Raw genomic sequence first — 13,272 nt, forward strand, 5'->3', positions numbered from 1 at the left:
ATTTCATGATGGGCAATGTTTTGCAGGGTGAAGGACTTCATTTATTTATTTCTGAAGAACCTGGGTACCACACTGGACAGAGCTATAGCTATCAGTGGGACTGATGTATTCTCTGTATTTTGTCTGGCTTTCTGAGGAGCAGTTGGGGAGGGCATTCCTCACTAAGTTTAAGCCTAAATTCTAGGGTTTGCGCTATAGTTTTTGCATGTTCCTTACCTCAGTGGCTACAAATCATGTCACTGATTTTCAGCAGCTGTGGTTCCAATGGGCTCCAGAGCTGCAAATCAATCAGTGCATCAGTCAGTTGATCCCTGGAGCTCAGGTTGTCCGTCCCTGATCTAGAAGTATAGATGTATGAATCCAGAGATAGAGGAGGCCTCATATATTCTGCATCAACTCCATTTATAAACTCTGTGCTCAGCTACATTTGCTAAAATATCCCAAACTCCTCAAGTTGACAGACATCCTTTGAGGGTAGAAGAGAGAGGAAATGATGAACTACCAAATGCCAAGTTGTAGTGAGCTGGTTCTAACAGGACTGATAATACCTTGAGTTATGGAAAAGGAATTATTCATTCTTCCTGAAGTATATTCTTACATACCATTCTTCCCCCGGGAGTATGCCCGAAAGTTGGACTTCACCTTCCCAAATTTCATGGAAGCATGCTTGAAGAGAAATACCTCTGGGCGATATCAGGCTAGGGAGTACTACAGGTTTCTAGTTAAAAAAAAAATATGACAGGATGGTCAGGACAAAGATCTCTTGAATCAAACTCTTTTGGCATTCTTGTCACTGAAAGTGAATTTAATCTTCTCTATACTTCTGCTCTGCTGTCTGAGGGAGATCTGGGGGAGCAGTGTTGGTCAGCACTCAAGACACCTCAGTCTAGCCCAGGGGTAGGCAGCCATGCTGGCTCAAGAATTCTGGGAGTTGAAATCCACGAGTCATAAAAGAGCCAAGGTTGCCTACCCCTGGGCTAGGCAGACATCGGAGTCTCCTGCTGCTGTGTTGCCATGGCTAAAACATTTCAAATTCCAGTCTAAAGCAACTGTAAGAAGCTTAACCAACCTCCTTGGCAAACAATACATGTAGATTTCAATCAGAGTAGAAATCTCCGAGTGACTATTGGAAAAACTAAGAGGACAGAGGGGTAAGACATCAAAACATTGTGAAAAATTTCAGTCTGAAATATCAGAGAAATGCTACCAGTCAGCTAACAGTGGTCTGGTTTGGTATAAAGCAGCTACGTAAACTAGGGGGGGGGAGGGGAGGGGGATGGCTATTCTTCCAAACAACATGTCTTCAACATGTGAATGGAGTTTTTTTCCTCTTCCCTTCAGCCACCAGTGTCCTTTCTTTTTGAAGGTGCTTTGCCTTCTTTTATAAGCTGCATGTTGTCGTTTCATTTCCCATTGCGGACAACTCCATTTTGTCCCTAGGAATTTTGATAGAAATACAGTAGTTTATCTGATGAACCAGGACATAATCTAGCTTGGTAGCACTGAATAATTTTCTGTGTTGGTTGTGAATCTGTTTTTCTTTTGTCTCAGTCCTGCCCAGTGGTCAATGTCTTTTCATTCACCCAGAATGCCGTCAAGTTCTTATAGCTGTGGAGGTTTCTTTCTCTTGTGGATACCCCAGGCCCAGCCCTAGGTCTTTGCATCAGCTGATCCTACTTGTATATTTGTTTTGTTTCCAGCTTCCAAGCACAGGATGGCTAGTACCTAGAATTAGTCTTGGTGCCTGTTGAGGAAAAAGAGAATGTGAGGAAGAAGCACCCAAATGATTAGTAAATCATGAAGGAGGAGCACCTAGATGATTAGAATACAGGTGAAAGTGCACGTGGCCTCTTTCATACTAGAGTTCTTTATCCCTTTGGTTTACTCACTCGTATAAATCACTTGCGCTTGGGTTTTCTCTTGCAGGTGACCAATGAAATTACACCTGTCCTGTCATACTCTTACATGGCAGTATTAGTGCCCATCTTTCTACTCACGGACTACCTGCGGTACAAGCCAATGTTGGTGTTGCAGAGCTTGAGCCACATTGCTATCTGGCTTCTGCTGATCTTGGGTACCAGCATCATTGCCATGCAGTTCATGGAGTTCTTCTATGGCATCACGATGGCTACGCGGATAGCCTACTCCTCCTACATCTTCACCCTGGTCACTCCGTCGCGCTATCAGCGCATGGCCAGTTATTCCCGGTCTTCAGTGCTGATGGGTGTCTTCACCAGTTCCGTGGTGGGACAACTCTGTGTCACAGTTGGAGGCACCACTTTCATGACAGTGAATTATATCTCATTGGGCTTTATGTGCTTTGGGCTGCTCTTGACCCTCTTCCTGAAGCGTCCGAAACGCAGCCTCTTCTTCAACAGGAGCAAGAGCTGGTGTAATGGTACCTCACCCTCAGAACTGGACAAAATGAACCCTGGGGCAGGGGAGCCCATGTGGCATAAGGCCTCTTCCTGGAAAAATCTGATCTTATTCCGGATGGTAAAGGAGTTGGGGACAATTGTACAAATGCCGCAGCTGAGACTTTGGTCCCTCTGGTGGATATTCAATTCTGCTGGCTACTATCTGATGCTTTATTATGTGCATATTTTATGGAATGAAATATACCCCACCAGGGACAACAGAAAGGTCTACAATGGTGGAGTAGATGCTGTTTCTACCCTGCTTGGTATATATGAATATTTCTCTCCCTCTGCAGTTGTGTTTTACATATTTATCTTTTTGCTCTGCTATGCCCCCAACAGGGACTAATCAGGAGCTCCACTAATAATGAAGTAGAGTAGACTATCCAATTCCACTGCCCTAAGCACCTTTATGCAAAGGCAGGTTCTTTATGTCTACTAAGCTCATCGTGGATACTCTATAATTCTTTGGTTTTGATTCCCATTCTTGTAGTTCTAAGAAATTTGCAGCTGTTGTAAAAATCATTTGGGAATGATGAGATGACCTGTGTTAGTCACCTTGCATAGAAAGTTGTAGGGAAACATGGCCAAGTTGCTAAACCTCAGTAAGTGCTCTTTTGCTTGGTCAAATCTTATTAGGTATGGAACTTCCCCTGTTACCAAGCATGTAAAATGAATGTCTTATCTGGTTCACTCATGTCAGAGATCACAGGCTCAGTTCATGTCATCTGGGTCAAAAAGATAGGGAAGCATCTCTTCCAGCAAGAAAAAACACCATTGGAAGAAATGATCAACACCATATAAAAAGAACTCAGATATTTCCCTGAGATGTCTCTTTTTATATTAATTCCACAACAGTTCTACTGCAATCCTAACAACCTCTTAAAATTGCAACTGCATTCCTATCCCCCCAAAGTAATTTAGACCATCCTAAAATCCATATGAGTCTGGGCGCATTCACTTTGATTCGTCATATCTCTGGCCTTGGACAAAATCTACTACATATATGCTATTGAAAGTGAGCCAGCCTCCTTGAATAGCATATATGTAGTAGATATATGTGTCAGTTATAACGAATGGATGCAGAACAATTTGATTGCTAAGAGTCTTGCATTCCAGATCAGAAAGTTGCCAAATTTTGTTTGAGAATATTTTTCCCCCATGACATTGCTGGATATACCAACTTTATCCCTTGGTAGAATTTTGCATAGAAAACTAGAGCCCTGGGCTTGTCCCCTCTTGACAAACTTTTGTGTTTTCCTAGGTGCCATCACTGCGTTTTCTGCTGGCTTTGTGAAGATCCGATGGGCCTTCTGGTCAAAACTGGTGATTGGGGTTGTGACAGCAGTCCAGGCAGGCCTACTGTTGTTGATGAACACAACTACCAATATTTGGCTGTGCTATGTGGCCTATGTCCTTTTCAGGGGCTCCTACCAGTTTCTGGTGCCTATAGCCATGTGAGTGAAGATGGTGAAAACTGACAACTAAATTTACACTAGGTATACTGGTAAAAATGGATACATAGAGCCTCCGTCAACCCAAGAAACCAGTTCAGCATTGGAGTGAGAGCTATCATTTACATGTCTGTAAAGTTATATGCTTGCGCACATTCAGGTACAGAGTATGCGGAGCAGGATCCAAACACAATGCAATATTCCTAAACAATAAAGGATTTTTGTAAGGATGTCGAAACTGGAAAATGGATCAAATGTTCTAACTATTCTGTCAGACCAATGGGCTAATGCAACCAATCTGAAAATAGTTCACTAATGATGATGATGACAAATATTTTTGTCTTCTAAAAATCTTATTTTCCGGGGTGTTTTTTTTTCTAAGAGCCCCCCCCTCCCTCAAATTTATAGCAGTAGTATTGCTGTAGCATACTCTTCCCTAGTTTGCTTTTTTCCTCCAGAAGGGTTGGCTGTAATCCTGCACGTTTTGTTGGCGTATGTATTATAAATATCAGGAGGTGAATGGAAGAGTCTGCTGTAACACTTGGAAATTTTAAATAAAACTCACGGTAGCAATTGTGGGTGACCCTTGTTTGCAAAGATGTTTGAGCAGATCAGCAGAACCCAGCCAAAAAGCGGAGTCCTTACCCAGTGTCTCTTCTTTCTTGTCAGGCTATTTTGCAGTCGTGAAAAGCTAATTTGTTTTCTCTCTCTGACTGAAGTTTCCAGATTGCATCTTCGCTGTCCAAAGAACTCTGCGCTCTGGTGTTTGGTGTCAACACTTTCCTAGCCACAGTTCTCAAAACCATCATCACTATCATCATAACTGATAAGAGAGGTCTGGCTCTCTCAGTCCATCCCCAGGTAAGGAAAGGAGCAAGTTACCCTACAGTTATAGTAGCTACTCCTTGTTCAGTGGAAAGTGCCTATTAGGAAGGCTTGGCTTTGCCTGTTTTGTGTGTGTGTGTGTGAGGGGGGGACATATAAAAGTTACCCCGATCAACAAACCCAAGGAAGTTTGTGTGGAGATAGATAATTCTCCACAGTGGAACTTTTCCATTTAGTTTAAATTTTATCGTCAATGAACTACACAATCCAAAGGGCAGGTAAATACATTATTATTGGCCACAGTGCCAAAGCTGGAGGCTCTACATTGCCTACCATTAATACCTATCAAGCCCAGTTTAGCCAGTGGAGCTAACTTAATCTCAGTTAAGTAAGTATACCCTTTTTGGTAATAGAAGCCAGAATGATAAAGTTCAAAAGCATGTTACTTATGAAAACCAGCATTATCTTTCTCATACTTTAAATATACAGGTAGTCCTCGCTTTCCCAACCACTTGCTCAGCAACTGTTTGAAATTACATTGGTGCTGAAAACATAACTTTACTCACGTGGAGTCTAATTCTCCACGTCACTGCCATTGAGGTGGCAAGATTCCTCTGCCTGTCCCTCTTCCTTCTTCTCCTGAGTGTTCACAGGAAGAAAGTTGGCTTTGATGGCTAGGTAGGGCCAGAGTTTGTGTTCAGCCACTGTAGGGCAGTGGCTCAAAAATAACAAGGCTGATATGATAGTAGGTGGGGAGGTAGAATTTTTAACAGGCTTCTGGAGGGCCACCGCGGACAGTAGGATGCTCCACTAAATGGCCCCATTGAGCTGATCCAATTTCAAGGCCCTTTTCCAGGCAGTCCTCAGCTTACAACAATTCGTTTAGTGACCGTTCAAAGTCACAGCAGCACCTGAAGAAAAATGACACAAGCCTTTTTCAGACGTTGCGGCATCTCCATGGTCACGTGATCAAAATTCAGATGCTTGGCGGTTGGTTCACATTTATGACGGTTGCAGTGTCTTGGGATCATGTGAATAGCTTTTGCAAAGTCAATGGGGAAACCAGATTCACCTTAACAGCTGGATTAATGAGAGCTGTGACGATTCACTCAACAACAACTGACAAGAAAAGTCATAAAATGGGGCAAAACTCCCTTAACAAATGTCTCACTTAACAATAGAAATTTGGGGCTCAGTCGTGGTCGTTAAGTCGAGGATTACCTATACTACTCTTTTAAAGATCCATTTCCAATTTTTCCCCCCTTAGGTCAGGGGTAGGCAACCTTGGCTCTTTTATGACTCATGGACTTCAACTCCCAGAATTCCTGAGCCAGCCATGCTGATTCAGGAATTCTGGGAGTTGAAGTCCACGAGTCATAAAAGAGCCAAGGTTACCTACCCCTGCCTTAGGTGCATTGATCCTTTCTTTTTGTGCACTGAGTTTATGAAGCCCTGTATTGTTCTTCAAAATATTCATGCATTTTCTCCTCTTCCAGTTCTACGTTTACTTCGGCTACTTCACTGTTCTGGCTACGCTGTATCTTTTGTCATTTGTGTACATGATGGCAAGGCACAGTGCCTGCAAGACACCCCAAGAAGAGGCCACACTAGCCAAAGAACTCTCCAGCCCAGTTGAGGAGAACTTGGACAAGGAGGGAAGCCTGCAACTGGCTACTTCCAAAGCCTGAGAAACACCACAATCTGTGTACTGCGTGGAGATGGGTTTTCCTGCAACGTCTCAGTTGAGATGAGACCAGTTGCAGCTCTCATGACAAACAGCACTTATCACAGTCAGCGCATCCCTATTTTCACAACATTGGATCTCTGCAGAGGCTCAGAGAAAAGCTGGCTTGGTTTCAGGTGCAACTTTGGTGCAGTTGACTTTTCTGGCAGCTACAGTTCTCTCCCTGTTTCTTCTGCAGGAACTTTCCTCTTGAGCCAAGCTATGCTGAAATAATATTTACCAGTATTATAATTGGGCACTTAATTTTATGACTGTACAAATTGGCTTTTAAACATTTGTGTTCCTAGTTTCCGTCACGTAAACTTGCCAGTCACCAGAGCAAGTGAGACTAAGGCACTTTTAATGTTGATGCTGGTTAATATACTGGGATGTGACTCTTAGTAACTCGAGACACATTTCTGTTTTTTCCCCTTATAGGAGAAGAGAGATACCTTTCATAATTGAACCCTGGTAATTGTAATCAAAGGGACGCGGTGGCTCAGTGGGTTAGGACGCTGAGCCTGTCGATCAGAAGGTCGGCAGTTTGGCGGGTCGAATCCCGAGTGCCGCGTGAGTGCCTGTTACTCGTCCCAGCCTCTGCCAACCTAGCAGTTCGAAAGCACGTAAAAATGCAAGTAAAAAAATAGGGACCACTACGGTGGGAAGGTAACAGCGTTCCGTGCGCCTTTGGCGTCTAGTCATGCCAGCCACATGACCACGGAGACATCCTCGGACAAGCGCTGGCTCTTCGGCTTTGAAACGGAGATGAGCACCGGCCCCTTGAGTCGGAAACGACTAGCACGCATGTGCGGGGGAATCTTTACCTAATTGTAATCAGCCACATTCAGAAAGCCTATTAAAAGAATGAAATTACCCCCTCCTCCCCAAAATGCCCTTAAATTCATGAAAATACTGACTGGCAGACATAGGATCAAAGCGAGCTTGACAATCTAATCTTCTTCATTAGAAACCAAGAGTGTGCATTTTGATTAATGCTTGTGCTCTGCTTTCACAAAACCCAAGCCTTTCTTTTCAAGCCATTTTTTTTATGGAACTAACTCACACGATCCCCTTCAGGAGCCCACTGGAAAAGCACGATTTGAAAGGAAAGTAGGTCAGAGCATAAGCAGAGAATTTTCAAGCAGCAGCCTCTGTGCATTTCTTAGCTTGTTGAACTGCAGTTTTATTTACAGTGCATATTTTTTTTATTTACAATATGCAGTAAATCTTGTGGCTGGGGAGTCATAGCTTTCAACACTGAAGCCCTGGGTCCTCTCCGTAACTCAAGGGTGCTTCACAGATATCCAGAAGCATCTTTTACCCCAGGACTGGGTTTAAGATTTCAGTAAAGACCCACAAAACATAGGAGGATACTTTCCTTTATTCAGTGCCTTTAGAAAACAGTTTATAATACACAACACGCAACTGACAAAGATATAAAGGTCCACAGGCTTTTAAAACTGCATTGAAATGTCACAAAATACAGTAGACAGTAAGAAAACTGACTGTATGACTTGCACAGATTTTCCCCACCGCAGTAATAGCATTTTATTAGGACAATAAAAACAAAGCTTAGGTAGGAATTTAGCACCTTGGTTTTTAAAAACCGACTCAAATGAATGGGCACGGAGCACACCTCAGCCTGGCTGAGTTTTGGGCACCAAAATGCAAGCCGGGTGATGTGGATCAGACATTCCATAGCATTCCATAAATCTACATGCAGAGGAGAGATTATCATGCTGCTTTGCTGTGACCTGCCCTTATGATGGCTTTTTAAAAGGCTGCAGCCAAGCTCAGGAATCCAGCCATGCTTTTATAGGGGAACAACACGATGCATTTAGACACGATGCCAGTCTGTGTTCCAGAGGCCGCCACCCCTTGAAATAGCCATCTGCTTTAATGCTTTGGAATGGGTAGGCATGGTTCCTGCCCCAGGGTTAGGAGCAGGGGAAGAGACAATCAAAAGACGGGAGGGGTGGGTCTCTTTTTGGTTTCAAAGGAGTGGCTAACACCATCTAGCCAATTTGGACCTCCAGCCTCCACTGGCATTAGGGGTTTGTCAGGATTTGAGTTAACCTGATGCGCTGAAAGCAGCTCCTTGTGGGTGCATTTGGCTTTCTTGTCTACTCTACTGTGCTGTTACCTGGCAACTACATTTTAAAGCCAGAGACTGCTCGTGTTATGTGCTCCCTGGTATTGTGTAGCTGCGGTTTAAAGCTGAATGGGTTGGTCGGCATAGAACAAACTTTCCTCTCCAAGGGGTGGCTGCTATCAGCAGGGCCAAGGGACAAGATTGGCAGGGCTCTGGTAACTAATGGCAACTCTGGGGCTCCCCAGAATTTGCTGTAGCCCAGTTTCTGGGCAAAGGTAAAGAAAGGCAACTTCCCTGCAAAGCGGAGAAGAAAAATATTGTTAACAATAACAACAAAAAATCCTCAATAAAGGAACAAATACAGATTATTTTTTGTGGTAAATTTGCTTCCCTCCAGGCCTCTAAGGAAACTCCTACATCTAAATTACCTTTAAGGCTGTTCCTTTTAATACTCCTGTCTCTTTGAAGAAGAAGAAATGGGCAATTAAAGGACATGGGAAGAATGGGGTTCTTCGTCTCTCTCTTCTGACCCTGTTTTTGCAAAGGACGTTGTAGCATCTCTGTAGCAGGAATTGTAAAGAGCCTTTGAAGGGAGCAGTGTTATTTCCTTCTGTGTCTGAATTTTTTTTTTAAAAAAAGCAAAAGCAGTTGAGCCAGCTGGCAGGGCCAGCAGAGTTGCCAGGGCAACTTTTTTGGAAAAGGAAGCTTTTGAGGTTATGCGGGGAAGATTCAGGAAAGCCTGCCTGGGGCCTATAAAACTCGTACTTTTGGTCATGGATTTTTCAGCAAGATAATATGTTTCCTTTAGCTCCTAACAGAAGAGCAGATGGTACCCTGCATGCCAAGTGATTGGGATTTAACACGCTCACAGTCAGGGCTTCCAGCACGTCCCTGTTTGGGGAAGCCCTTTTGTACTAAGTCAGTAAAAATAAATAGATCTTCTTCTGACATCCCATTTGACCTGGGTTTTCTCTTTTAAGGCAAGAGGGAAAGGGAGGCGATCAGGGAAGCTTTAGGATAACAAGAAAAAGGCCATCAAATGTTACATACTGTAAGGGCAGGAGAGAGAGAGAGAGAGAACCAGAACCATTTTGGGAGCTGACCTTGCCTGGAGACTGCCTTGCATACAATCCTGCTCTGCCTGAGCCCCTCCAGCAGTGGTGCTGAGAGGAAACGAGAACAAAAAAAAACAGCATCCGATCTGTGCTGGAAATCCTAGGAAGATGCTCTTTGGCTTTCTTGTTTGTTTATCTGCTTGGTTGCTATATTATGAAATTGGCTGGACGCATTACCCTGATTGACGGTGGAGGGGGAGGAATCCCTTGCCTGCTCCCCATTGCAGAAGGGGGAACATTTGGACTCCCGGCCTGCACTTGCAATCAGCACATTCAGGGGTTTTATTTCTTGGAAGAGGTCATGAAGCTGTTTTCGATGCACAGGACGACAAAGGCGTTTCTGCAGCTGTTGCTCTTCTGTTCAAGCAGCTTGCCTGATGCCAGCGAGGAAGCCTGGCCAGTCACCACGGTGTCATCTGTCCGCCATGTCTCACAGTAGCTCTCTGTTAGTCGCCGTCCCTTGGAATCGGAGCCATGCCACACATACTTCTGAGGCCTGAAAAATAACACTCATGTCAAGGCCATTTCACACGCAGGAGCACTGTGACCTCTGTTACTGTTTAGCTATAATTGAGTCAACTATACTTGGCTGGGTCAGTGCAACTTAATAATAAGGGATAAACTGTGGTTGAAGAGTAGTGGCTAGGTTCATAACAGTGTAACCGTCCCATGGCTTAATCCCATGCATAAACCCCTGCCTCCCTGGTTGGTGGACCAGGATTTTTGTATAAGATTTGCAGTGCCTAATAGTGTGTGTCTCAGCTATTGTGACCACTACTCATGGTCCATAAAGTTAAAGAAAATCTGAGCAAATCTTATTACCCCAGGGAAAGGGGAAAAAAATAGGCTGGGGCCAGATAGTGGCTTCACACAAAAAATCTGCGCTGCTCTGCACCAAATTATACAAATAAATGTTGCTAAAGGGCTAGGTAACACAAAGTAGAGCTTTTTGCTCTCTAAACATTTCATTGCTGCATCCCTTGTCTTAATAAAAGGCATCATGTGGGCTGAGGAAGGGGTGGGGTGGGGACATAAACTGTATTGCTTAACAAAGGTCAATCAGAAAGGAGGCCTTGGATGCCTTTGAAAACATTGTGCCACTCCGCAGGAAGTAGAACAAATTAACAATCTAAGCACATTCCAAAATCTTCCCTGGAAACTAAACCACTCTCCCCAGCCCCAACTCACCATGCAGAGTCTCTCAGGACATCCCTTCCGTCAAAGGAGAGGATGCGAACCCCAGTTCTGAATGGAGCTTCAGTGCCTGAGAAGAGGCCCTCCCAATTATTAAACAACACTTCATCCTGGGAGGAAACAAAACAGAGCCACGGGTTTGCCTAGGCAGTATTCCAAAAAGGTTTTCTGTCTAGAAATGATCTTTAGTCCGAGCTTTCCATTTCAAGAATCGATAGACCACTGAGACAGCATCTGTCGAAATTCCTTCCTATTTCCAATTGAAGGAACCTGGGTGACCTATCTAGAAAACCCTCTTTGTCTATAACCTTGGGAATATGTATATCAGTCATTTGTTCATTCATTTGTTCATTTATTTCATAAAGCCACACTTAATGCAGACTCTGGGCAGCATAAAATTAAAGTTAGTATAATACCTGAGGAAAGAACATAAGACTAGACTGAAACACAAAGGGGAATAATATCTCATTGGGCTCACTAATCTAGCCCAGAGATTGGGAGAAAAGACAGATTTTTAGAGATAGTCTGAAGACTTGCTAGGTTGAAGCACTCTAAATCTTGGGGATGCCAGGAATGGTTTAAGCTTCTACAAATAGTCCTTGACTTACAACTATCCAAAGCTATAATGGCACTGAAAAAAATGACTTATAACTGGTTTTCACATGACTGTTGCAGTATCCCTATGGTCATGTGATCAAAATTCAGGTGCCTGGAAACTGAAACAGTTGCAGCGTCCTGGGATTGTGTGAACGCCATTTGCAACTTTTCCAGCCAGTTTCCGATAAAGGTCAGTGGGGGAAGCCAGATTCGCTTAACAACCACAGTAATTTGCTTAGCTGGCAAAATAGGCCATAAAACGGGGCACAACTTAAGGCTTTGTTTAACAATGGAAATTTTGGGCTCAATTGTGATCATAGGTTGAGGACTACCTGTGTTAAATTAATTTTTGAATATTCTTTGGTGTAATGAAATGTTCAATGTCCAAAGTAGAACTTGTTGATTCTTGACAAAGACATTAAATATATTTTTTTAAAGAAAGCCATGGGCCATGGGTCAAGTGCCATGGGTCAAGTGCCTATTGTAAGTAAAAATTGTTCTTGCAAAGAGAGATATTATGCAAACTGAGATGTCAGCTAATTTACTATAGTCGATTTTTGATTGCTCCACAATGACAAAAAAGATGTAATTACTTCTTTGTTGTATTGCTCGGAGCTGAATTTTATTTGCCATACTACAGGTAGTCCTCGACTTATGATTATAATTGAGCCCAAAATGTATGTTGCTAAGTGAGAAATTTGTTAAGTGAGTCTTTCCCCATTTTACGACTTTTCTTGTCACATTTGTTAAGTGAATCACTGCAGTTGCTAAGTTAGTAACATGGTTGTTAAGTGATTCTGGCTTCCCCAATGACATTGCTTGTCGGATGTTGCAAAATGTGACACTGCAACCATCATAAATATGAGTCAGTTACCAAGCATCTATATTTTGATCATAGGACCACAGGGATGCTGCAACAGTCGTAAGTGTGAAAAATGGCCATAAGTCACATTTTCAGTGCTGTTGTAACTTCAAATGGTCACTAAACAAACTGCTGTAAGTCAAAGGCTACCTGTAGTTCACCTTTCCTTTAAAAGATTAGCTTTAAAACTAATCCCTTGCCATGTTTACCATCTTATTAGCCATGTTCCATCAAAACCATCAATAATGTTATATACCACCATAAATTTAAAAAACCCAATACCCTTAAAATATCTGTATTTAACATTCTACTATATCCCAGGAGATATTTTATTAAATATGAACCAACAGGGCAGCAGCTAAAGTCCTAGAATAATTCTAGATTGCCGCTATGGACATTTTATTCTAGCCTACTTATATCTATGGAATAAAATGTCCATAGAGGCAATCTAGAATTATTCTAGGATTTCAGCTGCTGCCCTGCCCTGCTGATTCATATTTAGTTTGTAGTCAAAAATTATTTTCACAACTTTTACTACTGTCAGTTATTATGGATCCTATATATGTGCAAATGACCCTTCCTATTGAAAGACAGACATCAGATATACCCACTCAATTTTCTCAGGTTTTGTCTTACATTTCCACCCATCAAAATCCTGTTTGCTGTACTGTAATATCACCTGAAAACATTACAAGCTTTTCCTTTATACTTTTGCTCAAAGCATTTACAAAAATGTTAAACTAAATCCATCACAAAACATGTGATGCCCAGTTGCCTTTCTGCATGGCTGAATTGACCCTGGTAAACACTTGTTTTCACATTACCAAGAAGAATATTGTGATCTGTCTGTCTGTCTGTCTGTCTATCTATCATCTACAGTGATAGCCCTGCTGAGCTGTCTTGTGCAAAGTCTTGCTTAAACCAAGATCAATTAATTAGTTACATAGTACGGTATGTCTTTTTCTGCAATTGTTTGGGTGGGGGGAAGGAGCT

The 13,272-nt window shown here is 42.7% G+C and overlaps 2 protein-coding genes across 10 annotated transcripts in view; one reads left to right on the plus strand and one right to left on the minus strand.

The window, feature by feature from the left end:
* SLC19A1 (solute carrier family 19 member 1) overlaps window positions 1-13,272 on the plus strand; it is a 33,391-nt gene that overhangs the window by 18,324 nt on the left and 1,795 nt on the right. For 4 of the 6 annotated variants that reach the window (XM_081328577.1, XM_081328582.1, XM_081328578.1 and 1 more), the window contains 4 exons: window positions 1,927-2,683; window positions 3,682-3,874; window positions 4,591-4,732; window positions 6,193-8,874. In XM_081328577.1, coding sequence (XP_081184703.1) covers window positions 1,927-2,683; window positions 3,682-3,874; window positions 4,591-4,732; window positions 6,193-6,384 — 1,284 coding nt within the window. In that variant the 3' untranslated portion in view covers window positions 6,385-8,874. Of the gene's footprint in view, window positions 1-1,817; window positions 1,832-1,926; window positions 2,684-3,681; window positions 3,875-4,590; window positions 4,733-6,192; window positions 8,875-13,272 lie in introns of those variants that run through there. The other 2 variants (XM_081328581.1, XM_081328579.1) reach the window with 2 other exon arrangements.
* Window positions 9,073-13,272, minus strand: part of COL18A1 (collagen type XVIII alpha 1 chain) — a 196,168-nt gene continuing 191,968 nt past the window's right edge. For all 4 annotated transcript variants that reach the window (XM_081328545.1, XM_081328544.1, XM_081328543.1 and 1 more), the window contains 2 exons: window positions 10,815-10,930; window positions 9,073-10,122 (listed from right to left, as the gene is read on the minus strand). In XM_081328545.1, coding sequence (XP_081184671.1) covers window positions 9,909-10,122; window positions 10,815-10,930 — 330 coding nt within the window. In that variant the 3' untranslated portion in view covers window positions 9,073-9,908. The remainder of the gene's footprint in view (window positions 10,123-10,814; window positions 10,931-13,272) is intronic.

This window comes from Vipera berus (genome assembly GCF_964194415.1).
Source record: "Vipera berus genome assembly, chromosome: 1".
Classification (NCBI taxonomy): Eukaryota; Metazoa; Chordata; class Lepidosauria; order Squamata; family Viperidae; genus Vipera; species Vipera berus.